The 23,405-nt window shown below is 37.0% G+C and overlaps 1 protein-coding gene across 2 annotated transcripts in view; it reads left to right on the forward strand.

Annotated features, from left to right (window-relative positions):
- Positions 1 to 1,145: 1,145 nt before the first annotated feature.
- BMP5 (bone morphogenetic protein 5) overlaps positions 1,146 to 23,405 on the forward strand; it is a 54,841-nt gene continuing 32,581 nt past the window's right edge. For both annotated transcript variants that reach the window (XM_054630009.2, XM_054630010.2), the window contains exon 1: positions 1,146 to 1,629. In XM_054630009.2, coding sequence (XP_054485984.1) covers positions 1,146 to 1,629 — 484 coding nt within the window. The remainder of the gene's footprint in view (positions 1,630 to 23,405) is intronic.

Genomic DNA, 23,405 nt, shown 5'->3' on the forward strand with positions numbered 1-23,405 from the left:
CAAGCCTCACTTACAAAATATCCTACAGAGTTTATTAAGAAGCTCATCTTTGTTTGCTAAATTTGCCTAAAACATAAACTTTTCTTGAATTCGTGAGTTGCTATTTTAGTCTGTTATGAGAGTTTCCTACTCAGGTTTAATAAACCATAGACTCATAAGGAGACTCACAAGATCTTCCATATTATGCCATCTATATATGCTAAAGTTGTTAAAGTTAAAATTGATTGTACAAGCTATTACGAAAAAACCAGCCATTAGCCAAAATTAGGTATATTACTGTAAATTGGAGAGACGGGGGAGAGGTTTAAAGCTCTATCTGGCAAGAGAAGGGTTAAGGACTTTTTTGCTATACCCGTTTCAAATTACAATGAGAAGCCTCTTCTTTCCCAGCAGGGTTGTGCTTACATTAGTCTTTAGATCTCTCTTGAAGAGAGCTGTTATATTTGTGCCTGCTACAGTTGGAAATAACAGTTCAGAAGCTGAAAAGGGTTGAATGGATTTACAGAAGGTTATTTTTTGCAAGTAAATTCATGGCAACACATTAATTTGATTAGTACATGCTTTAGAATTACTTTACACTCAAGAGATTCAAAAGATGTTAAAGTTATCTCCAGGCTGCTGGACAAATATGTGTTACACCACCAAGGTACAGATCAAGACAAATCTGTGACTCAGGATTTTATCTTGGGAAGAGCGCAAGGTGTACGAAGAACTCAGAATAACGAGGGAAGATAACTCTGGGAACTACAATGTGTCAGAAGAACATCTCTTGCTAATACAGCTCCCCACCAAAGACCCGGTTATCTAAGGTTTATATAGGAATGCCTAGGTCAGCTGACAAAATACTGGTCTTCTGCTCCATAAATGCAGAAAAAACGATAACAACAGTGGAAAATTGGAAGTCTGAATTTCAGCTTTCTTAGAAATAACTGCAACCTGACACATTCCATAATATTTAAACAGGGTGGGGGGAGAGGAATCACCAAAGATGTTACGATGTTACGTTTAGAGATGACATTGACATGAAGAATAGGTAAATTTTGTTTTTCAACTACTGGGAAAGCAGACCTCATAGGAACTCAGAACAAGTAGGAGAAAAGTTGTTGTTTTTTTTTTTTTTTTCCTTGTTCTTTTTCTTTTCAAAGATGAACCTAACTGCGCTCAAAGCTTTCGTGGGCTTGCTCTGGAATTGCTGGGTTCTGGTGGGTCACGCACAGGGAGGTTTAGGAGACAATCATGTCCATTCGAGTTTTATTTACAGGAGGCTGCGGAACCATGAGAGAAGGGAGATTCAGAGAGAGATTCTCTCTATCCTGGGTTTACCTCACAGACCCAGACCATTTTCACCAGGAAAGCAGGCTTCTTCTGCACCCCTCTTCATGCTGGACCTGTATAATGCCATGACAAATGAAGAGGATTCTGAGGAGCTGGAGTATTCACTAAAGGGATCAATGGCAGGGGAGAGCAGAGGGATACGAAAAGGATACCCTGCCTCTCCAAATGGATATTCGCGGAGAATGCAATTATCTCGCATGACCCCCCTGACCACACAGAATCCTCCCTTAGCCAGCCTGCACGACACCAACTTTCTGAATGATGCTGACATGGTCATGAGCTTTGTCAATTTAGGTATGTGGAAATATTTTTTGTTTTTGCTCTCTCTGACAAACTGTTAGCCTGCTCCTGTGAAGGGCAAACCTCTCGGCCGAACTGTAACCTGTTCTAAAACAGCAGGATTGAGCCCGGGCTGTGGTGCCACCGGTAAAAGAAAAATCATACGGAGGGTAAAGTAGCTACATTGTAGGTGGCCATGGAAAAAGATTTTTCTCACTGTTTATATAAAGTCAGTTTCTATAACTTCCCTCTGCTGGCTTCTGTTTTCTTTCTTTCATTGATGTAATGAAAATTCTAGCCTTAGGCCAACTAACTCCTTTTTTTTTAAATCTCTAAAAATCAAACACTTATGCCTATTGCTCAGTTATTTCCCTCAGTGTTTTCCTTAAAGCTTACACATGAACAAACATCAGTTGTTAATATTTTAAAGCCTAGAAAGGTATGAAAAGGGAAAAGTTAAACCAGTAAAAAAATTCTTAGGTTATTTGGTGGGGTTTTTTTCTGTTGTTAAGAGTCAGAATTTTATTATCTTTTTAGTTGAATGGCTGGATTTTAAATAATCTGTTGCTGTTCCTTTGTTATTTCTATTTAATAACAACAGGCTGTGTTTTATTATACTGCTATGGTGCTCAGAATCTACAATGGTTCTTATTTTCTCTGTCATAAATAAATTAAATGACAAGTAGAGTATTAAACACCAGAAACATGCAAGCAAAGAATGCTTTTGAAAATTATATAAATTCTGATAGAGACCCTGATAAAACTAAATTATATTGGCTTCTGAGTGTAATAAACATGCTTGCCAGTTACATTGTAGGAGAAAAAAGCAGTTACAGATTTCTTTACTAAAGCACAACTTAAGTCTCATCTAGAAAGCTGCAAATAATTCAAGAAATCCATTTAGTATTTTTATAAGTATTTGAAATGCTGCAGGACTCATAAATTTGGCTAAAAAAGCCACTTCTCATTGGACCGGAATAGCAAGAGATTTAATTGAAAATGTGAAGTTTCACAATAAGCTGGAACAAATTCTGATGAACTCTTGTTTTCCAGGGTAATACTTTCTGTAGAAACTTTTTAACGGCGGCACATGTTCCAAAATATCTTCCTTTTATCACACACATTCTGTACTTTTTATGTCTACCAGGTTTTTAGTAAATACTAATACTACAAATACTAAAATTCTAGTAAAGTAACATTCTAGAGTTTATTTTCCATAATAATAAAATCACTTTTCATTTGTTATTTGGCTGACAAGGAGGTGTTCAAGTCTGAGATCTTTTTCCTTATGAGTAACAAATGTCCACACCTCTAAATACATTTGCTTGTTGTTTTTGCTCCGGAAATAGCAGGTTAGGAATGAAATGGAATCTGTTTTTTGAATATGTGTTCCATATCATTAGGAAACAGTTATATATTGCTCATGCATTACTTTTAAATTAACATTGTGTGCCTCGATTTACCCAGAGCATCTGGAGTCAGCTGAATAGTAAATATTATTTAAAATAGTAAAGTTATACAGAAAAATCAGAAATGCTCTTATCCTCAGCATTAGTCAAGGCATTGATCCTGCAAAAACATTCCTTGTGTGTCCTGAGAAGTACCCTCTGTAAATATATCAGGGACCATTCCATCAGCATCCCTGAGGACTATTTACATGGGACCTAGCCTTTGATTTCAGAAATGTCTTTGATTACAATAGGACTTCTTGCAGTGAATGAGTAGAAGTCTTTGAAGTTTCAGAGTCAGATATGTCCTAGGCTGATCCTACTGTGCTTTCCCAGACAAAAACCTTCTCTGGAAGAACTCAGGTTTCCACTGAGAGTCTCACCTTGGGTAGGAATTTTCTAATATTTGTATTATTTTGTTGGGATGCCAGTGCTGCCTTAAGAAAGTAATTCTGAGAAGCTAAAGCTTATCCTGTGTTTCAAAACTGTGAAAACTGGGACTGAGACATTGTATTTATCTAGTGATTAATATTAATAGACACCATTAACTTAAAATACTGTGTAAATATCAGGTTTGATTTGGCATCTGTAAAATTAAATTGTGTCTCAGCTCTAAGTTAGTTTAAATCCTAATTCACTTTGAATACCCTTCCATGCAAGTTGGATACTGTGGTATATCACACATTCCATGGTGTAAAATGCGTAAAAAATATTGATGACCAATATAGATTAGCTTCAACGTTTTTATTAAACAATCCTATGTTTCAGTATAATTAACATAAAAATGAAATAAATCATGGAAACAAGTAACCATTTTATATGATTTATGCAGTATGAGATTGTGACAGATGAGGGCAAGCTCTTTTAATGGAGAATGGGGAAAAATATGCAGTGATAAGTGAATGCTAATGCTGTACCTTAAAATCAATAAATGCTGATGCAGCAGAGTAATAACTCAAATGGATTTAGAATTGAAGCCCCCAGACAGCTTGCATCAAATAAATCTGCTCTGAAAATAGTATTCACCATGTTCATACTTGCACATCATTAATTACATAATTTGTAATTATAAAACTCTATTAATCATCATGATATTTTAAATTGAAACTTTTGTGTATAGTTGTACCAGTTATAACAATTTAAGACATATATATTGAAACAAGAAATATGTAGCTGAGAGTTTGGATAGAAATTATTAAGCATAAGAATTGAAAAGACTGAAAAAGATTAAAAAGTAAAGGAAAAATAGACAAAAGCAAATAATTTAATATTAAAGAATAAAAAATTAAACTCTTATGCTAACTTTGATTAAAACCCCAACCTGTCAGAGCTGCAAATACCTCACTTTCAAAAACAAATTTAGAAAATAGTTATCAAGGGAACTGCAATCATAATTCTGTCAAGCAACCAGGGAGAAAAATAAGAATACATTTACTTTTCCTGAAGTTAAAATTGTAAACACCTGCTTTTTCTACTGGAATTTATATCAGAATTTCCATATCTTTCTTTCTTGAAAGATACAACAGGACAGAGACTTTGTCTTGTCTTGTGTTTTGTATAAGACTGTGTGTGTTGGCAACTCGCCATAAATATTGATGAGTGTAACAGAGAAGTTAACTGGGTTTGGTCCAGCAGTCAAAGAATAAATCCTCCACTAAACACACTGGGGTTTTCAAAGATCTGATTCTATCACCTTCAAATTCAGAACTTTGTTTTCCTGACTGGGTGTTTTTTTTATCCTATTATAATATTTTATTGTCTTATTGCAAAACCCCGGCTCTTTAGAGTTCTGGCATCTTCTTTTTTGGCTGGTCTCCCAAAATGATATATATATAGGATACCCCATTTCCCAGAGAACAGGCAAATAATACTTATGCAGTCCAACTCACTTTTTTGCTCACTCAAAATTTAGTTAGGGAAGGACTTTTTTAAGATAAATGTTAGTGTTCCCACTCTTCACCTCTTACAAAGAGAGGGGGATTGGATAAAATAGATCTACATGGATGAGGTTTGGAAAAACAGCAGCCCTTTTGCAAACTACATTTAAACATTTCAAATACTGATTTTTTCATTATCATCAAAGTGATCATTAAATCCACTGTACTCAGGTGTTTCTTCTCAAGCCATTCCAATGGTCTGTATTTTCATTTTTTTACATCACATCTGTTAATTTTTCTCGTAACAGATTGCTTCATTTGCTAAGTGAGCCTGTTTGCTTTCTTCATATTTTCCTGTTAATTGATATGAACCTTCCATAAAATGGGAGATATGTATCTACTTTTGTAGTTTTCTGTTATGTTTTCTTTTTTAGCATATAAAATTAATTTCAAAAACTTGAATGTGAAGATCACAGTAAAATTTGTGACCCCTGATATACATGTGCTGAGAAGGATACAATAATTACTGAGATTTTTAAAGTAACCAGCCCACCTCAGAAAGACATTTTTTCTTCTTCACAGACAATGTGAATGATTCCACAATCTTAGAATAATTTTGAAACTGCATGTGCTGTGTTCAGTTCTTAAACCAGACACTGAAATCAATGGAAATTTTGTCTGAGGCAGAGAAGACTGTTCATATTTCTCCAGCTTCTCTATCCCAACTTTGAACACTGTTTTACAGATTATATGCTTCTTTAAAACCTGAATCATTAAGTAAATACATAAATTCAAAAGATTTATAGCCCATTGTGTTCACTGGAGAATGCTAACATGATATAGAACAAATTTTACAGCTACTTTGAGAAACCTATAGTACATCAATCCACACCAAATACCTGTAAAAATATATTTTTGTTACACATGAAAAAGAAAGTATTCCTTACTGCAATTAGACCCTGAGCATACATAGTAGCTCGTTTCTTAAATTAAACTAATTCAGTTTCTACAACCTTCCACTCACAGCTAACATATCATCAGCGAGGAATATGGAGTGCTAAGCTATAAAATGCCAGGAGCTGAGGAAGGGGTTTGAAGGATACATGCAAAAAGGCCTCAGGATCATTAACTTCTCTCCTAAAGCTCAGGAATGAGCACACTTTCTTTCTTTTCCACAGGATTTCAGATGCTGCTGTCTTAATTTTAACCGTACATGAATTTCTTTGGCTGTGGTACAGTTTTAGTGTATAAAGCCAGGCTTCTAATGAAAATATTGACACAGCCTTAGCTGAAGTGATGGAAAGAGCACTATTATCTTGCCTTGAACAGAGGGATGCTATTGCAGAGATAAAGCTTGTTAAATTACAAATAGACCCCATGTCCTTAATTGTGGAATTGGATCAATACTGAGAAAAAATGAGAAAACGTCTGTGAAGCTTTTATTCAATGGCAACCCCAAGTCAATAGGATGTCATTTTTCACTGTTTTACATAACATTTAGAGCAAATTGGATCAAGGAGGTCTCACTTAATTTTCATTTGAAGTAGACGTCACTTGACATCTCGAAATTCTAAGATTTTTTTTTGCCTTTATTAAATTTTTATCACCCAGTGAGTGAACAGAATGAATTTCATGAGACCTAGTACAGTCAGGCATTAAAAATAACTATGAATTATGAAATAATTTTCTATGATCAAATTAAATATTAAGACAACTCTTCGTAAAATACTTTTTTTGTTTCTAGAACAAAAGGACTTTACTCACAGGATTACACGAGCTAAAAATCCTCATCCAATACTTACAATTCATTATAGTTTTAACCAATTTTTGTGCAGTGGCAGAACAGGTTTTTGGAGATTGCTTTTAATTTTTAGAAAGAAATATCCTCCATATCCCTTTTCGGAATTGCACTACCTTTGTTGTTTTATATTGAAATACTTTATATTTCCTTTGAAATCTCTCAAGTTACATGAATCTGAAGTACTATATAGCTCTACCTCAAAATAGGTTTGTGTGATCCATAAATATCATCTAACAAAATAATGTTTTTATAACTGTAATTAATTTTTTTGCCAAAGTTAACACTTTAAATCCAAGTAAATTATTGTATCTACCCCGCCAAAAAAATGTCAAGCTCTCCATTAACTGGAGTATAAAACTGTCTGACTCTCCTTGCCGACAGGTTTGAAAGAATTTGCAGATAACTGAAGAGAAACTGATTTAGCAGATGGTTAGACGTGCATGGTGAAAAGCTATATATATGTATGGATATATAAAAATATATATTATTATTAATATTTTTCCCATTGGGAAGAACGGCTGACCCAGTTCCGCTTCTTCTTTAGAAAGTGTTCCTTTCCAGACTAAACACAGACTTTGGGTGGGGTTTGGGGGATTGCATGTATTGTACAGTGCATATTTTCCCAGGAAAACACAATCTGGCAGTGACTCTGGCTAACCATGAAAGAGAAAAAGGCAGGCTTGTGAAGACATCTCTGTGTGAAGAGTATTAGGGGAGGAATCCTGCCATGGATTGGATGGAGAGCCTCTTGGTTCTCTCCCTAAACTCTGGTTTGTTTTCTAACATAACTGGACAACTTTGGCATCTATGCCATCTCCCACACTTATTGCTCCTGTTATTATTTTCTCTGAATGTTAACTCATGCAAAGAATTTTACTGTGGCTACCTGCCTACTTACTGCCTGAGTAATGGTGGTAATTATGACAGGGGCAGTTCCCTTCTCTTTTCTCTGTAGCCATGGCAGTTCCTTTCAGCTTGCTTTCATAGGCCCACATACTAATAGAATTTGGAAAAAAGATGATTGATTGCAGTCTGATCATTCTAGGTGTTGTCTGGTGTTTCCACATAGCTGAGAATGAACAGTTTATGAAGTGCCAATTGCAGCCTCCAGCTAAAGAAAGGCTCCCCAGGGCTTCAGGAGAGCTCTGGCTGCTACCAGACTTTATAATTATTTCCCACACTTTTCCCTATCCTCTCCTCCTTGTCCTTTCCCTTGTCTCTAACCCCTGCTGCCTGGGCAGGGTCACTGAACTTTAGTTTTATGTCAGTGGCATTTGGCTGCAGAAAGGATTAAAGGCTGAGAAGTGGTGAGTCCAGGCGACAGTGCAGGAGATGGAGAGGGAAGGAATGAGAGCAAGCATGACAGAAAAGCAGCAAAGCACAGGCTAGGCTTTAGAAGGAGAACATCCCTCTTCCCAGTAGGTAGCAGCCAACATGCAGGGCTGGATACCATGGGAAAGGTTCACAACAGAGAAACAGCCTCTGCAGAAATTGCTGGAAGATTTAGTCCTGCCCCTCCATGCCTCATGTGGAGCATGATGTTGCAGCACTGAGAGCATTTCCCATGCCAGTACGACAGTCATGTAGGGAGAAGGTGAATGCAATGGAGAAAGAGCAAAGAGCATGATAAAGAGAGATACTGTACAAATGAAAGGCAAAATTAGCAGAGCTGTGGGTTTCTTCTCTGAGCAAGCCTTGAAGGCAAAGAGAGCACTTTTCTCCTGAATCCCTTGTGGCAGAGCAGCTACCTCAGCCTCCCCAGGCACTTGGCTTCCCAGGCAAAACTCTTCATCCTTGCAAAACAAAATGCAGCTCCCCCCAGCCTTCGGTATGTGTGTGCTGGGAGTACACAGACGGGCTACTCACGTTTGCAGCCGTAAATAACTTAGAAGCTGCTTTTAAAAACCGCAGGTTAAAGGATGAGGGCTGCCATGACGCACACAGAGGTTGAGATCAGAGGAGCAGCTAAGAGGGGTCAGGAGAAACAATGAATCCCCTTGTTCTGAGTCATATTTATGAGTGCTCCATTGCACCTTAAGTTCATATTTATTGGCTAGGCCATGGGGTTTCCCTATTTGCTCATCTCTTAAAATAACACCCCTGGTTAAAATTTCCTATAAAACACAGAAATGCTACAGCAGGCAGAACTTGTCAACCCTGACAACTACATTATTTAAGTTTGTGGGTGGGGTACACCAAGCAAGAGCTGGTTTTTTTTGTACTGAATTATGAATTTTTTTCTATACAAAACATGACTGTAATAAAAGTAGAAAAGGTTCGATTTTGTAGCTCAGCTTTCCACTTGGAAATTTCCTAGTTATTGAGAGATGCTCCAAGAGGTGAATTTTGGTGTTTAGTTCCCAGCTCTTTTTGAGCAATTATTCTGGTCCAAGAGATCAAGAACCTGGCTTTATTAACCACTACTATACCACTTAATACACATGTGGTATATGAGGCACATGTGGTACTTACCAAAATGTGGTTCTACTTTTTTCCCATTGTAATTCAAGGCAAACTGAGGCAAAAATTATTAATGAGTCAGAGCCTAGAAAACTAACCAGGACAGCTAGTGCTGGTTCATGATATGTATTTGTAGCTAATAACCAGTGACTTTGCAGAAGCAAAATGCCACATCATTTTCTTATTCAAGGAGAGTCAGGATGAGGAAGAAATTTGTACAACTGAACTTTCTGTAAGGTTTATCCTTATCTGACTTAACAATATTACTTATTCAGACTCCATGAGAACCTTAAGGTCTTTTCCAGCTTTGATGATTCTGTAATTATATCCCTTTGTTGACTGGGTCAATTAAATTAAATTGTTGTTGTTTTAATTCCTCAGATATTTGACTGTAGTCAAATTAATGAAGTTAAATTCATATGATTTGGTAAAACTGTACCCCTATTCCAGAGTAATTATTGTAAATTAAGAGCAATTTGGCTAGGCATACCCATTTAAAACAAAAATGGAGGGGAAATACACATGGAGTATGCCCATATAAGATACTGCAAAATAAATTTAAAAATTCATTTTATTGGACTTTTTCAATTGTGAATGGCATAATTTTTGGACTTAGAGAGAGAAAGAATAAAATTCTGGGAAAAAAACCTATTTCTGTTTTGTTCTAGGCCTTAGAAACAAAAGAGCAGGGACACTGAATTAGCAGGGACTCTGATTTTGGAGCAGTGGGCAGATGGTATCTGATGGTATCTGGTGCCTAGAGCCATGAGATTCTGGTGGCAGAGTTTTCAAAAACACTAGCTGCTGAGAAATTGAACGAGTGGGAGAACAGAAGTGTGGATGATATCGCTGTGGGAGCAAGTCCAAGCCCAGCGTACAACCCCAAACCAGCTGTAGTCTTTGGGGTGATTTAGGATGGTGGAGATCCAGCAGGAACATAGCTCTGGGAAGGTTGTTCCCAAGGTTAGCTCAGCTGGAATATTTGTCAAAAACTACAAGTCATAACGTACCAGTGATCCCAAAGGTTAATATGCTGCTCCTGACCAGGTTACCTTGTGCCTCATACATGAAAATTAAATGTATGCAAAGGTTTTGCAGTGAGTCAGTCCCACCCCAGCTGAGTCAGAGTGAAATATCAGAGCAACCTAATAGGAAAATCCTGAAGAGCCTCAGATAGAGAATGAAAACAGTGTGCTTCTGTTTTCCAGTCCATAAAATGAAGATGGGCAAACACTCCTGCGTTCATTTTCTCTTCTGTGCATTGCCATTCTTTGAAGTTGCAGAGGACTGTTACAGCTTTTGTGTTTTACTCTGGCTGTGTGCTCTGTAAAATACTTTGCTTCTAAAAGCCTCACAACACCTTGCATTTCATCATGGTGATCTCAAATTTTATTTTAGAAAGGGCTAAAAAGGCTCTTCTATAAGGGCAACAAGTTTGCTGTTCTTAAACTACAGTTTACAAAATAATGAAAATGAGAAAGAGGCACTGGAATGTAAGCACCAAAACTGAGATTTTTGTTCTGGTGTAGTGAAGAGAGGAAGTGTGGCTAGCTTAGCTCTTGTTCTCAGAATATAGGTTTGTGTGTCTCTGAGTCATGTGTGCATGCATATCAGTCTGTGTGCAAGGCTTTGTGTATGTAATATAGAAAGCATGTAAATCTCTTCAGTTTTAGTCACTGGAATTTTTTCCTCCTTAAATCATAATATTCTTTCCCATCAATACTATGTGGTTTTAACAGCCCTGACCTTTCAAGCTGCCTGTTTGGACCAGTGTTTATCAGATGACCATTTGACCTCCTTGTTAATTGTACTTAATTACATCCTGTTGTAACATTTTGAAATAAGGAGGCGAGTTTATGGATCTGCTCCAAAGACCTGAAGACTAAAACGGCAGCAGAATTCAGTGGTATGAGGTGCTGAGTAATCTTGTAGTGAGGCAGATGAGAGCTGTGGCTTGTCCAGTCAATGGCAAAATTAGGTCCTTAAACCAGTCCTTTTCCATTTAGGATTGTTGGTACTTCTGTGAATAAAATCACACTTTTTTTTGTTTCTCCAAAGAGATCAAGAAAGGAGTGAAATATCAACAGTACTGCAAGGGCAGAAGTTCACATTTGATGATATAAAAGAGAGTAGCCTCTGTTTGCACAAATGATATCTCTGTAGTTTTCCAAAATTTCACAGTTTCTTATGCTTCCATAGAATTGCCAGTTCCCATGAGTCTTTTAAGACTTAGATAATATTTGCTATGAGATTTTCTGTGCATTGATGATTTATGAGCACATCTAAGGTTTCATTAAAGATCAGCAATTATCCCCTGCAGCTGCAAAAACCCAAAAATTAAAACAAATCAACATCCAGAAAGAGCTGCAGTTCTTGAAAATGGTCAGTCTAAAGGCTCAGAAAGCAACTTCAAGCACTTCTTATTTTACAATGCTTTTCATATAGCTGACGGCTTTTGAAACACATGGCATTGGCCATATCACTTCTCTCTAGTGATAATATATATATATATATATATGTGTGTGTGTGTGTGTGTGTCCTTTTCTGTTGTTGTTCCATAGCTTACTTTCCACACATTTGTAGTAAACTTGATTTCCAAAAATACAGTAAGGAAAACGGGAATAAAAGCTATAAAATTACCATTAGCAGGAAAAAATCTAGTCCCAAAATTTTAAGGCAAGGCAAAGGAATACACCTTCAATTTTGCTTTATTATAACAGTGATCAATAGACTTCTTGCAGAATGAAGTGCCATAAAAAATTAATTGTTTGTAGTGGTTAATTGCACATCATTATGGCATTATTGCAATGGTTTATCATCCAGAATGAGTCAAATTCTAGATAAAGAATATAAGTTACTTAGGACTGTGCTATGAGCTCTTTGGCTGATGCAGTACTGCCCATGGTTGTCACTGTGAACTGAACACTACTGTGAAAGCTAAAACTTTGTGCTGTCTTTCATATAGCAAAGGTTAAACCTATAGTTCAACTAGACACAATTGCTTTTACATAGTTAAATGTTTTTTGTGTATTGATTTAAATTACAAGCCTATGTGATTAAAAATAAAACACGGAATTTGCTGGATGTCATAGTAAAGTATTCAAAAGATCATAATTTTTAAATCCTCTTGGGTGCTAAGCAATAGAAAATATGCCTGGAAACATACAGTTAAATATTATGACATTCAGGAAGCACTGATTTACTTTTCAGAATTTTGAGAGTTAGTATAACATGACACTATACAGTATTGTATATCACAGTAATCTAAAATTACATAATTATTATTTCAGAATCAATTATTTTCTTTATTTTTTTGTTATCTCCTATATTATATCCTATAGCTATCAACTATGGTTCTTAAAAAGGTAATTTTTTTCATCACTTCTTAAACTATTGAATTAATAATCATGTTTAATGAGGCCATATATAATAATGAGATCCCATTTACAAGGACAAACATTTTTAGATATATCAAATTTTTAATTTAAGTAAGTATATCTTAAATATCTTTATAATTTTGTAAAATATATGTATATATATATTTTTCTATAGAAATATAGATATGTGTTAATACAAAATCCAGAGGCAATTGATGTTGTGTAGTAAATTATAAAGACAGAGATCACAGAATATTCAGAGTTGAAAGGGACTCACAAGAATGAAGTGCAACTCTTTAGTGAATGGCCTATATGGGGATTGGACCCCCAAGCCTTGGTCATATTATCACCATGCTCTTGCCAACTGAGCTAATCTTGATGCTGCTAAGTTCAAGTTCATGCAGCAATTCATTGGGCCACAATGAAGAGACTAGTGTCTTTAGGATTGACAGCATACTGCCACTATTTTGATTGCCCAACAGTTGTGTTCCACTTCCTCCATATTTGTATGTATTCCTTATAAAGGCAAAATACAACAGATGTTCTATTAGGATGTGTGTGTGCATGGGAGACCTTGTCTAAAAGGCGTTCATTACTCAACTGGAACCAGTACACAGGAGCACTCATGAACTGAAATCTTGGCTCCATGGGCACAGCTGCCAAACAAGTTATGATCTGTTCATGCTGTATTTACATTACCATCTGCTGCTGTACATTAATGAAACTTCTTTTATTAACATATCACTATATCATTAACATTATATCATTATATCAGTGAGATTTACCACAACCTCAATTAAATCATGCGGCTTCTCCTTGTCTGCAGGTAGGGAGCTTGTTTTCATCAAAATGGGAATGAAAGCATGTATCCAAAAGACGAGGCTGTGTTGCTTCCAGATTGACAAATGGAGTTTTTTACTTTTTAAGCCTATCCCCAGAGATTATAGCAGTTGTCACTTCCAAACTAGTGGAAACACAGGTTTAGCACAAGCATGGGCAAAGGTTGATCAGCTGCTACAAAATGCATGTGAAATATTCTTAGTGGTGTGGTATTAAAAAGATTGCAGGTCAGGTTCCCACTCCCTGCTCATTCTTACCTTCTGCTCAGGAAGACACACAAGTTTTACTGGGGCACATCAGCTCAGCAGAGTACAAGCTCCAGGAAACCATCTTTGCTGTTACAGAGAAGTGTTACACCTACAGCACGATTGTAGGTGTGTATAGGTGTAATACCTCTACTACTGGCTTAGGTATTGTGTTTGTAAGTAACTGTGTGAGGAATAGGAGAAATGCAGTCCTAGGTGGAATAACACTGGAATGCAGAAATATTACAAGCATGTCCACAGTCCTGGGCAACCAGCCCTAGGTGGCTGTGCCTGAGCCAGGAGCAGATGATCTCCTCAAGTACCCTCCAGGCACAGCCTCTCTGTGACTCTGTGACAGAGTAGCTACAAAGAAGGGGGACCTTACTCTTGTCTTGTACATTGACATCAATCATTGGGTCTTTTTCAGAGAGGAGTGATGATCTTGCATCAGACAATTGTTGGATGAACAGTACTGTGTGCTCAAAATGTCATACTTTCTACTTTGGAAATTAGTTTCTTGCTTGTTATGTCATTTTGAGCCTCCTGTGTCTCTCTCCCCAAATCTCCAAAAGAATCTACCATGAGGGATTGCAACCTACTGTCGTGTTACCCGAAGTTAATCTGAGCTCATCACATTGTTTGTGAAGATTGTTTTTCCTTTCCTTTCGCAGTGCAGGTGTAATGCTGAATGGCCAGTCCAGAGGTATTTTATTCACTAACCATCAGTGAGTTTCTGCCCAGAAAAAGGGTCAAAAAGATAATTAGCTTTGGTAAATTTTAAGCTTCTTTCAGGGGAAAAAAAAAAACAACCCACAATTTTTTCCTTCTTTTTGAGAGGACTTATTCCATATGGGGGTGAAATTATCTCTGTGGGCATAAATCATGGTCAGATTAGACTGACAGAGCTACAGAGGAGAGGGTACATTTTGTATCCGTATTAACAAGCTGTTACAACCACAGACAGATCCCAAACTGGCTGTTAAAACCTGCCATCTGAAAGTGCCATTTCTGACCACCCCAGGCCAGTCTCCTATCTGCTCTTCCTCCTCATCTTCCTCCCATTTTCTTCCAGTGCAATGTCTGTGAGGTCCTGCCCCTGCTGTGCTTCTGGCCCCGTTGCTCTGTTTCTCAGCACCACCTCTTAGGCTCTCCTAGGTGGCTCCTTGGTGTTGGACAACAGCAAGAGTGTGCTGGACAAACCTGCAAAACAAGGGCCAACAGATTATAAAAGTGAAGCTTAGTCTCCTTACATTTTTAATTTTAAGGAGATGGCTCAGTGTAGTGATTAGCCCAGTATACATTTTTGCAACCAAAGTATAAATCAGAGGACTTCTGATTTTATTTGAGCCAAGCTGACAGAATAACTAAGTGCATGGCCTGTCAGCAGCTATTTTTTGCAACTGTATTTAATATCCTGTCTATAATATAGTCTGGCAAAATTTTTTGATTTCTTATATGTAAAGAAGCCTTCTTCTACTTTCTAAATGAGATGTTCTTGAGGGCTTCCTTCTTTATCCTTGTTACAGCTGGACTGTTTCTTTGGAATGTTTGGTCAGTGTTAATGGGTATGGGTAATATTAAAATACTCAGATGTGAGCACAGAGTAAGCAGAAAAGATTGCCTGTCCAGTCATATCCAGCTTAATGTTCAGACACAACTTCCATGGAAGCATTTCTAACAAATTCCACAGCAGAGAAGAGTTGGAGTTTATTAGACAACATGGGTGAATGGTAAATGGTAGAGTGGCTTGCCACCTCTGGCTGGAAGTGAGCAGAGGGTTAACATGAGCAGAAACTGAGGAGATGTGAGAAGATAGAGTGCACTTTAATGTTTAGCTTTTCCTCCCCTGCCAGTTGCCCTATGATGATATATGCCCTTTCACCCTCCTCAGAAGTTATGTTCCATCTGTATACTTTTACAGTGTCAAAACAGTTATAACTTACACCTATTTTCTGACCATTGGATCCCAGAGGTATAACTTTTGTTTCTATTCAGTTGCAGCTGAACCCAAGAGGGATCTTTTTTTCTGTCATTTGTTAACCTTGAGGTTGTGTTGATCTGACATCCTGACTTTCACACACAGTCAGAAACCTGGCAATAATTGTTAGTTTTCTTTGTGATGATCTGTGATTATAGAAAAACAGAATTAAATGTGAGAAAAAATGGAAGTCTATTGACAGATGGTATCAAAATTTACTGGCTTTGCCAAAGGTGAGGCAAAATAGACATCTTTGAAAACAGCAGGCAAAATTAGCAACCTGAAGTGGGGGTGGTGTAAGGATTAGCTAATTTATCTATGCATTAGCTCAGAACTACATAATAGAGGGTTCTTTGTGGAGTTCTTTTTTTCCAAGTAAAGATTTATTTATCACTGATGAAACTGAACGCAATCAGAAATCTAGTAGATTTAGATTAACACATGTATTTGTGATTGGAGTGCCTTTGTAATATGGTGTGTCTTAAAACAACAAAGAAACCACAGGCTCCTTATTTATTAGAGATTAAATAGCACATATGTGCAGTTGTATCCTTTGCTGTGCTTTGTGCTACAGCTGAACAACTGGAGTGAAAGATTTGCATTTGTCAGGTTGAAAGATACAGTGCACTATACAGTCAAAACCATCAGAAAAAGGAGATTTGAGGAATCACATTGCCAACTATCTTTTATGTTAGGATTGTGACAGTACCCAACCTTAGACTCTCAAAGTTCTGTTCACTTCTAGAACTCAATCTCTTTGTCTGGTTACTTCTCCTCTTGTTTTTGCCAGGTTCAAGGCAGCATAAGAAAGGCAGGGTGTTGCTTTCCCACTTATTTTGTATCAACAACTGAAAGCCTTCCAGCATTTAATTATCATTGGACCAGCTGCAGTGCAGCACTTGTTTTGACTTGTTGAGCAAGTGCATTTGACTTGGAAGAGTAAATTGAATGAATAACACATGTTTAGCAATGAAATTTTTAACAAAACATTGGCTCTTGAATGAAGACCAGCAATTTCATTAAAACTTCTGCTTCACTCCATAATTTAATGTAAAGTAGCAAGAAAGTATCATGGGTAATCTCACAGTGTCCAGATCACCTGGGAGGTTGTGTGTGAGAAAGCCAAGCCCAGTTATGCCTCTTTGATGGAGGCTTTTCTTTAGGTATCTGCTTATAAAAGTTGCTGGCAGGCACTGTTACATGGTTTCTGGGAACTCTTTCCTTCTCATGGTGAATGCTGGAAGCTTTTAACTATTAACTGAGTTTTAATTCTGAAAATAATTCATGGAAGAAAAAAAAAGAAACTTCTCCTTTTACATATTCACTTATATATTAGCATGGGTGTATTACTTTCATTATTTACCTGGGTACTGTCTATCACTTACTAAAGTGAAACATTTATTTTTAATTTACATTTATTTATAAATGTAAAATATTGCATGCACATTTTGAGGGGATTAGAAAGTAGAAATCACATAATTTGAAAGTCCACCTTAATATTTTAGTCTTTACAGTATTTGGAGTTTCTGAATGTGTGTTTTGTTAATTGGCAAGGATCTATGAGATCTTATTGACTACAATAACAAAATGAAGAAATGAACATTTTAATAATAGAACAGCACTCTCAAAAGATGTAATACTAAGTGCTTGATTAAAATACATTCATACAGTATAATTTTTTCTCTTTTTATAAATTATGGGATTTTGAAATGTATTTCTTTGAGGGTTAAAGAGAAAAAAACAATAAGTGAAATAATATTTGCTTTGAAAAAAGAAAAAAGGCAATTGGTGTTTTGTTTGATTTTTTTATTGTCCTTTTTCTTTTCCTTCTTGCTTTATATTGCCATTATTGAAGGTGTTTTCATTGACTTAATTTTGATTTTAATTACTATGCAATTTATACAGTTCAGTATGTCTGTTCAATTATAGAAGGCGTGTTCAACCACTAAAAATTTGGATTCAATAAGTATTTAATTTTTTAAAACTGTCACTAACTGCATAGTATTTCATCAAACAATTTTCAAACTGCCTCTAATTTTGGTAAACAAAATAGGAGAATGTTGCTCATTGATGTCAGTAGCTGACCTGAAAATAAAGGATTTAGTGAAATAACTCTAAATTTACAGCAGTGTATCTAGCTTCTGTACATGACTGATCAAACTTTATTCTTTGTGTTTTGAAAAGAAAGTTTCATGTGAAAGTAATTTACATTATTATTTCAAAACCACATCTGTAAATATATAATTACTTTAAATACAACCAATAGAATTATAATAAATGCAGAGAAACTCAACTAAAAAGTACTGCAATAAATCAGTTTTTAAGAAACAGAACTGTTGCAATGAAAAAAAAAAAAACCTCCAGACTTGCCCTTTCTAATTAAGCAAAATCCCTACTGATAAGGGAAACAGCTTTGCTCCAGTTGGAAGGGGATCTGAATGTAGATTAAGTTTCTGACAATGACTTTCATGTCTAAGGTAGGATATGTGTGGAATGTAATTTGGGGACTCCTGTTTTCAACCTCTGCCTACATTTTTCATATAGAATCATTTATATTGAGAAAGGACCGTTGACTCACAGTATTAAACATTCACTGAAAAGTCCATCACTTTGAGGGCTTCATTCTGCTCCCTGTACCTGTCTTCAGCCTCAGGGGGCTGGCACCCAGAGAACAACTGGCCCAACTCTATTAAAGGCTGAGACAAAGAAGACATCAAGTACTGCGGCCTTTTCCTCATCCTTTGTCACTGTGTTTTTCCCCACATCCAATAGCATGGAGATTCTCCTTTGCACTCCATTTGTTGCTGATCTATTTACAACAACCTTTTCATTGTGTTTTAAGGCAGTGCCCAGATTACATTATAGTTGGGTTTTGGCCCTTCTAATTTTCTCTCTGCATAACCTCATGCATACTTGGAGTCCTTCTGATTTCCCGGCCCTTCTTTCAAAGTGCATAAACTCCCCTTTTTTTTTTTCTGATTTCCAGCCAAATCTCTTTGTTCAGGCAGGCTGCTCCTCTTCCCCACTGACTGTTTTTTTGGCACATGGGGACAGCCTGCTCCTGGTCTTTCAGATCTCTCTCGTGAAGGATGTCCATCCTTTCTGGACTCCTTTGTCCTTCACTCTGCCTCCCAAGGCCCTCTGCCAACCAGCCTGCTAAACAGGCAAAAGTCTGCCCTCAGGAGGTCCAGAAGAGCAGTTCTGCTGACCCACTACCTTACTTCTTCAGAATTAAAAACTCCATTAAAACCCCATAATTCTGTGTTTGCTGTGTCCAAGAGGCCTCCAACTATCACATCACCCACCAGTGATTCTCTGTTCACTACCAGCATATCCACCTTCCCTAGCTGAATCCCTCACCAGCTGTGTGAGTGGGTTCTCTTCCACACGTTCCAGGAACCTCCTAAACTGTTTTCTCTCTGCTGTGTTGTATTTCCAGCAGACAGCTGGTAAGTTGAAGTCCCCCATGAGAACAAGGGCTGGTGACTGGGAGACTTCTCCCAGCTGCTTGTAGAACATTTCATTTGCCTCTCCATCCTGGCTGGATGGTCTGTAGCAGACTCCTACCTGGATATCTGCCATTTGCCTTACCTATAAGCACTCAACCCTGCTGTCACCATAATTAAGTTCTAGGCAATTAAAACATTCCTAATATAGAGGGCTGCCTCACTGCCTCTCCTCCCTTGCCTATCCCTTCTCAAGAGTTTATAGCCATCTTTAGCAGCACTCCAGTTGTGCAAGCCATCCCACCATGTTTCTGAGGTGACAACTACTTCATCCTAAATGAAAGACATGCAGCGGGGAAGTTTTGTAGTTAAAATACTCAGCTGAATTGATTATGGTGATGTAAATGGTAAATGTCTAATGTCACATAATAAAAAGTGTGGGAACAAAAACCCATTTCATTCTCATTTTGGACCTCAACCCCTGCATTTCTTCTCGGGATGTCCCATTTCTGGGTTACTGGCATCCTGGCAGTTAGGACACAGTCACTGAAATCAGCTGATAAGGATTGAACTGTCCTTTGAGCAAGGACTATCCACTGGAGCTGCAGTGGACCAAAGAGGAAATGTAAACAAACTCTTGTTCTGTTTACTGGCTGGTACAAGACAACTGACCCTTAACAAACAGAATTGTCTCTCCACTGACCATATCAGGCAGCCATCTCTGCTGTCCAAAGTAATGCTTTAAGGACAGGTGACTGTTTTTTTCAATCTCAACATCTAACTCAAAATAGATTCCCTGAGTTCACATCAGGAAACTTACCATTCTAAAAAACAGATAAACCTAGTGAAGCAGTAGTGCTCAGAGAAGTAGAATCATAGTCTGCTGCTTTTTTTTTTAATCACTACTTTGGGAAGTTTTTTTTCTTCATTCTTGGATTTTAAAAGTTCACCTGATTTAAAACCTTTTCTAGAAGACTGTAATCCTCATTCAAAGGCCAATGAATGGGATGAAATGGCTGCCACTTACTTCAATATTGACTAGATTGTACATATTTAGGACTTCCAGGGTGAAAAAATGAAAGGTATGCTTTCCCAGATAAATTAATTTTTTTTTAAAGTTTATATTAATTTTCTACAAGCCAAAAAAGTTACAAAGCTTAAAAATATAAAAATATATATTTTAGAATCTGTAATCTGGTCTCTCTTCAACTGAGAATGACATTCTTATTAATGTCCTTAACTTCTCTCAGAAGCACTTCATTGAGATATTTACACCTAGCATAGCTGGTTTATTTTAGTTTTTTTAACTGCTGGATGCTTCTCTAGAATCACTTTTCCCCTTTCTACATACCCTACAAAACATTTGCTGCCTTAATTTATGAAAGGGGGGTCACCCTAAACAGTCTCATCTGTGATACTGGAATTTGAATGAGAGAGTGAAGAGCAAGAGTGGGGTAAACAGTTATTTGATGTCTGTCTTTTCACAGTAGCACAATAGCTAATTCCTAGGGCCTCTGACCTTTCAGTGTCCTGTAACAGAGTACTTGCATTAATCTGTTGCTTATCTGTCACCTACCACATTTGATATTTCCAGTCTCTGCTTTCAATTATCAGTCATTAGAGGCAGCACTGAGTAATTTCAGGAGAAAATGCCTGGAACCTTTGACCTGTTTTGGTCAGATAACCACAAGTGTTCACTGTAGATAAACTATCATTTCATTATATTCAAGATGTAAATGAGTGTCGTTTGTAGTGTATCAGCTTACTGTAAACTTTATCACCTTGGAGTGATTAAAACTGGCTGGTTTACTTAGTACTTATACAAAGAATTTAGAGTCAAACAGTGAAATTCAGTGAGATTAGTCTAAATGACCCTTTCTAGTTACACAGGTCTGTAAACCCTCCATTTTGCCTTGGAACATAGATTTAATAGTTAAAAAGTGACATTAATTTGATTAGTGAAGGTTCACTGTTTGTGAAGCCAGCTGGGATCCTGGGATGTTATATTGTAAAATCAACTAATTATAACGTGTCTTTCAGCATATCTTTGGTTTGTTACCCATTTGCCAAAGCAGCTTTCACTTTGCCCATGTGTCACAGCCACACACCAACATTTTCAGGAAAAGTGAAGCACATATCAGTGTGGAGCTAATCACTAATGAATGAGCACATCTAATAGTCCCTCATGCACTATGACCTAAACTCATTGCTAGCAGTTTTTATAATTTTTAAGCTCAGTCAACATAATCAGACATTTATAACTGAATTTCTAAAATACTGATTACTTGTTATACATCTATGTAAGTGCTTTCGGTGTTTTTTAGTTGTTATTTTTTTCCCCTCATAAAATAAATAGTTTTGTTAATGAAAAACAATGCATGATATTTTATTTTGGTGTAAAAGAAGACCTCTTTTCCAAAATACCTTTTTTCCTGTAAATTTGACTTTTTTTCTTCGTAGAGTTGGACTTAATGTTAATACAGTGTAAATGTTTCATCAGTTTGCCACATGGGTGGAAAATATCATTCTTTCCCATCTTACACACAGGTGTTTGTGATATTCCCCTGAGCCACGACTTGTCTGATGTAACTGTTGTGCTACATATATTAATTTCAGGTGGTATAAAAATGCCATTTTTAAAAGTCAATGCTAAGAATCCTGACCAATGAGAGCAAAGGAAGATTTTTTCTTTTTTTTTGTAATCAGCATTGCCCCTAATATTCTATTATTTTTACTTAGACAAATTCTATTCCTCCAATGATTAAAAAATACTTCTGATTTTCTGTTCAACTGGTTTTTAGATGCTGTGATTTGTCCCACAGAAATGCATTTTGGCAGATGTACTGAGCAGGGCTGGAATGGCATGAGAACATTCTGAAAGGACCAAATACTTGAAAATTTTAACCTGTGTTTTTCAGGCTGCCAGTGTTGAAAAGCTCTTGCCTGTGAAATAAAAATATTTGAGAAATGGTGCTTCCCTGCACTTCATGCTATTTCAGCAGGATGAAGGACTTGGCAGATACCCTACTGAGCATTCACAGTCTTGCCTGACAAGGCATTTATTAGATGCAGAGGGACCAAGATTTGTGTATTTTTTTCAGTAATAAAATATTCATTATCATTAAATAGTATTTTACTTTTTAAACTTGTCTACCATTCTAACTATTGGTCATTATTGTAACATCACCATCACCTCTTTTTTTGTAGTCTGCTATATAATGCAAGATTTTAAGTTGTCTACATTTGTGTACAATTTTTTTTTTTTGCTTTATACATTGGCTGATACAAATCTGCAGATGGACATCCTGGGTTCACTGCAGATGGGACCTCCTTGGACTTGGGGTGTTTTTGCAGTGTTGTTCAGTGTTTCCTACAGCCCCTCACTTCTGCAGACTGTTGCTGCTCTGAAGTCCTGGCCTGCCTGTAAATGCTGTCTCGAACCAGAGAAATTTTGAACTTGTGTCCCTTTCAGATGACAGTGCTGCATCTTCCTTGGGTATATATGTGGAAACACAGATAAATACAATCTGTGTGAGTTGTAACAATTAATTTGAGGCCCACCAGAAAGTGGCTGTCAGTATTCTTTCAGCAGTTGTGAGTGATCCTGAGAGATCCCCACTGATACTGTTAGGGGTATTGTCGAGGCTTCTGTCCAAACTATAACATATAGGGACACAACTACTGTTTCAAAACTGGTGTTGCTAATTAGAAAGTACTTGGTAGAAACTAGATGAAAGGAAACTTCAAACCCAAATAAAAATCAATCTGTCCTGTAGTAGTGGCATTTAAACCTTTCATTCAGTGTTTAATTATTCAGTATTTACTCATAGTGAGTATATGTATTACCAGTGCTATGCATGCTGGTAAATACTTGTTGAAAAAATACTATCCAGAGACAGCAGAAAGGTTTGCACTATACTAAGTCTGTGTTAAATATAGTTCTGATTTGAAGGTTATTGACATATCTGTTCCATGACAGTTTTGAAATGCTCAGTTATAACCTCAGAAACTTGGAGCACGCTCTTTGTACTAGAAAAAACCCTCCCGGCTCAGTGCTTTTGCATATGCTAATCTCTGCCAAGCTCCCCTGAAATGAAAGGCTTTACATGGGTATTTTAAAAAAAAAGCAAACAACTCCCAAACCTTAAGTCAGATCTCTGTATATATCTCAGGGTTTAGAACCGGGCAGTGGAGCTGCTAAATAGACTGTATCCTGTTTCTCTTCAGTAGCAGCCCATCCATCTTCAGCTACAGAGCAGCCAGTTTACATGCTTCTGCTGCTTTTCTGCTTTACTTTTTCTGCACAGCTTTCGATGGCA

The sequence above is a fragment of the Agelaius phoeniceus genome, chromosome 3 (genome assembly GCF_051311805.1).
Source record: "Agelaius phoeniceus isolate bAgePho1 chromosome 3, bAgePho1.hap1, whole genome shotgun sequence".
NCBI lineage: Eukaryota > Metazoa > Chordata > Aves > Passeriformes > Icteridae > Agelaius > Agelaius phoeniceus.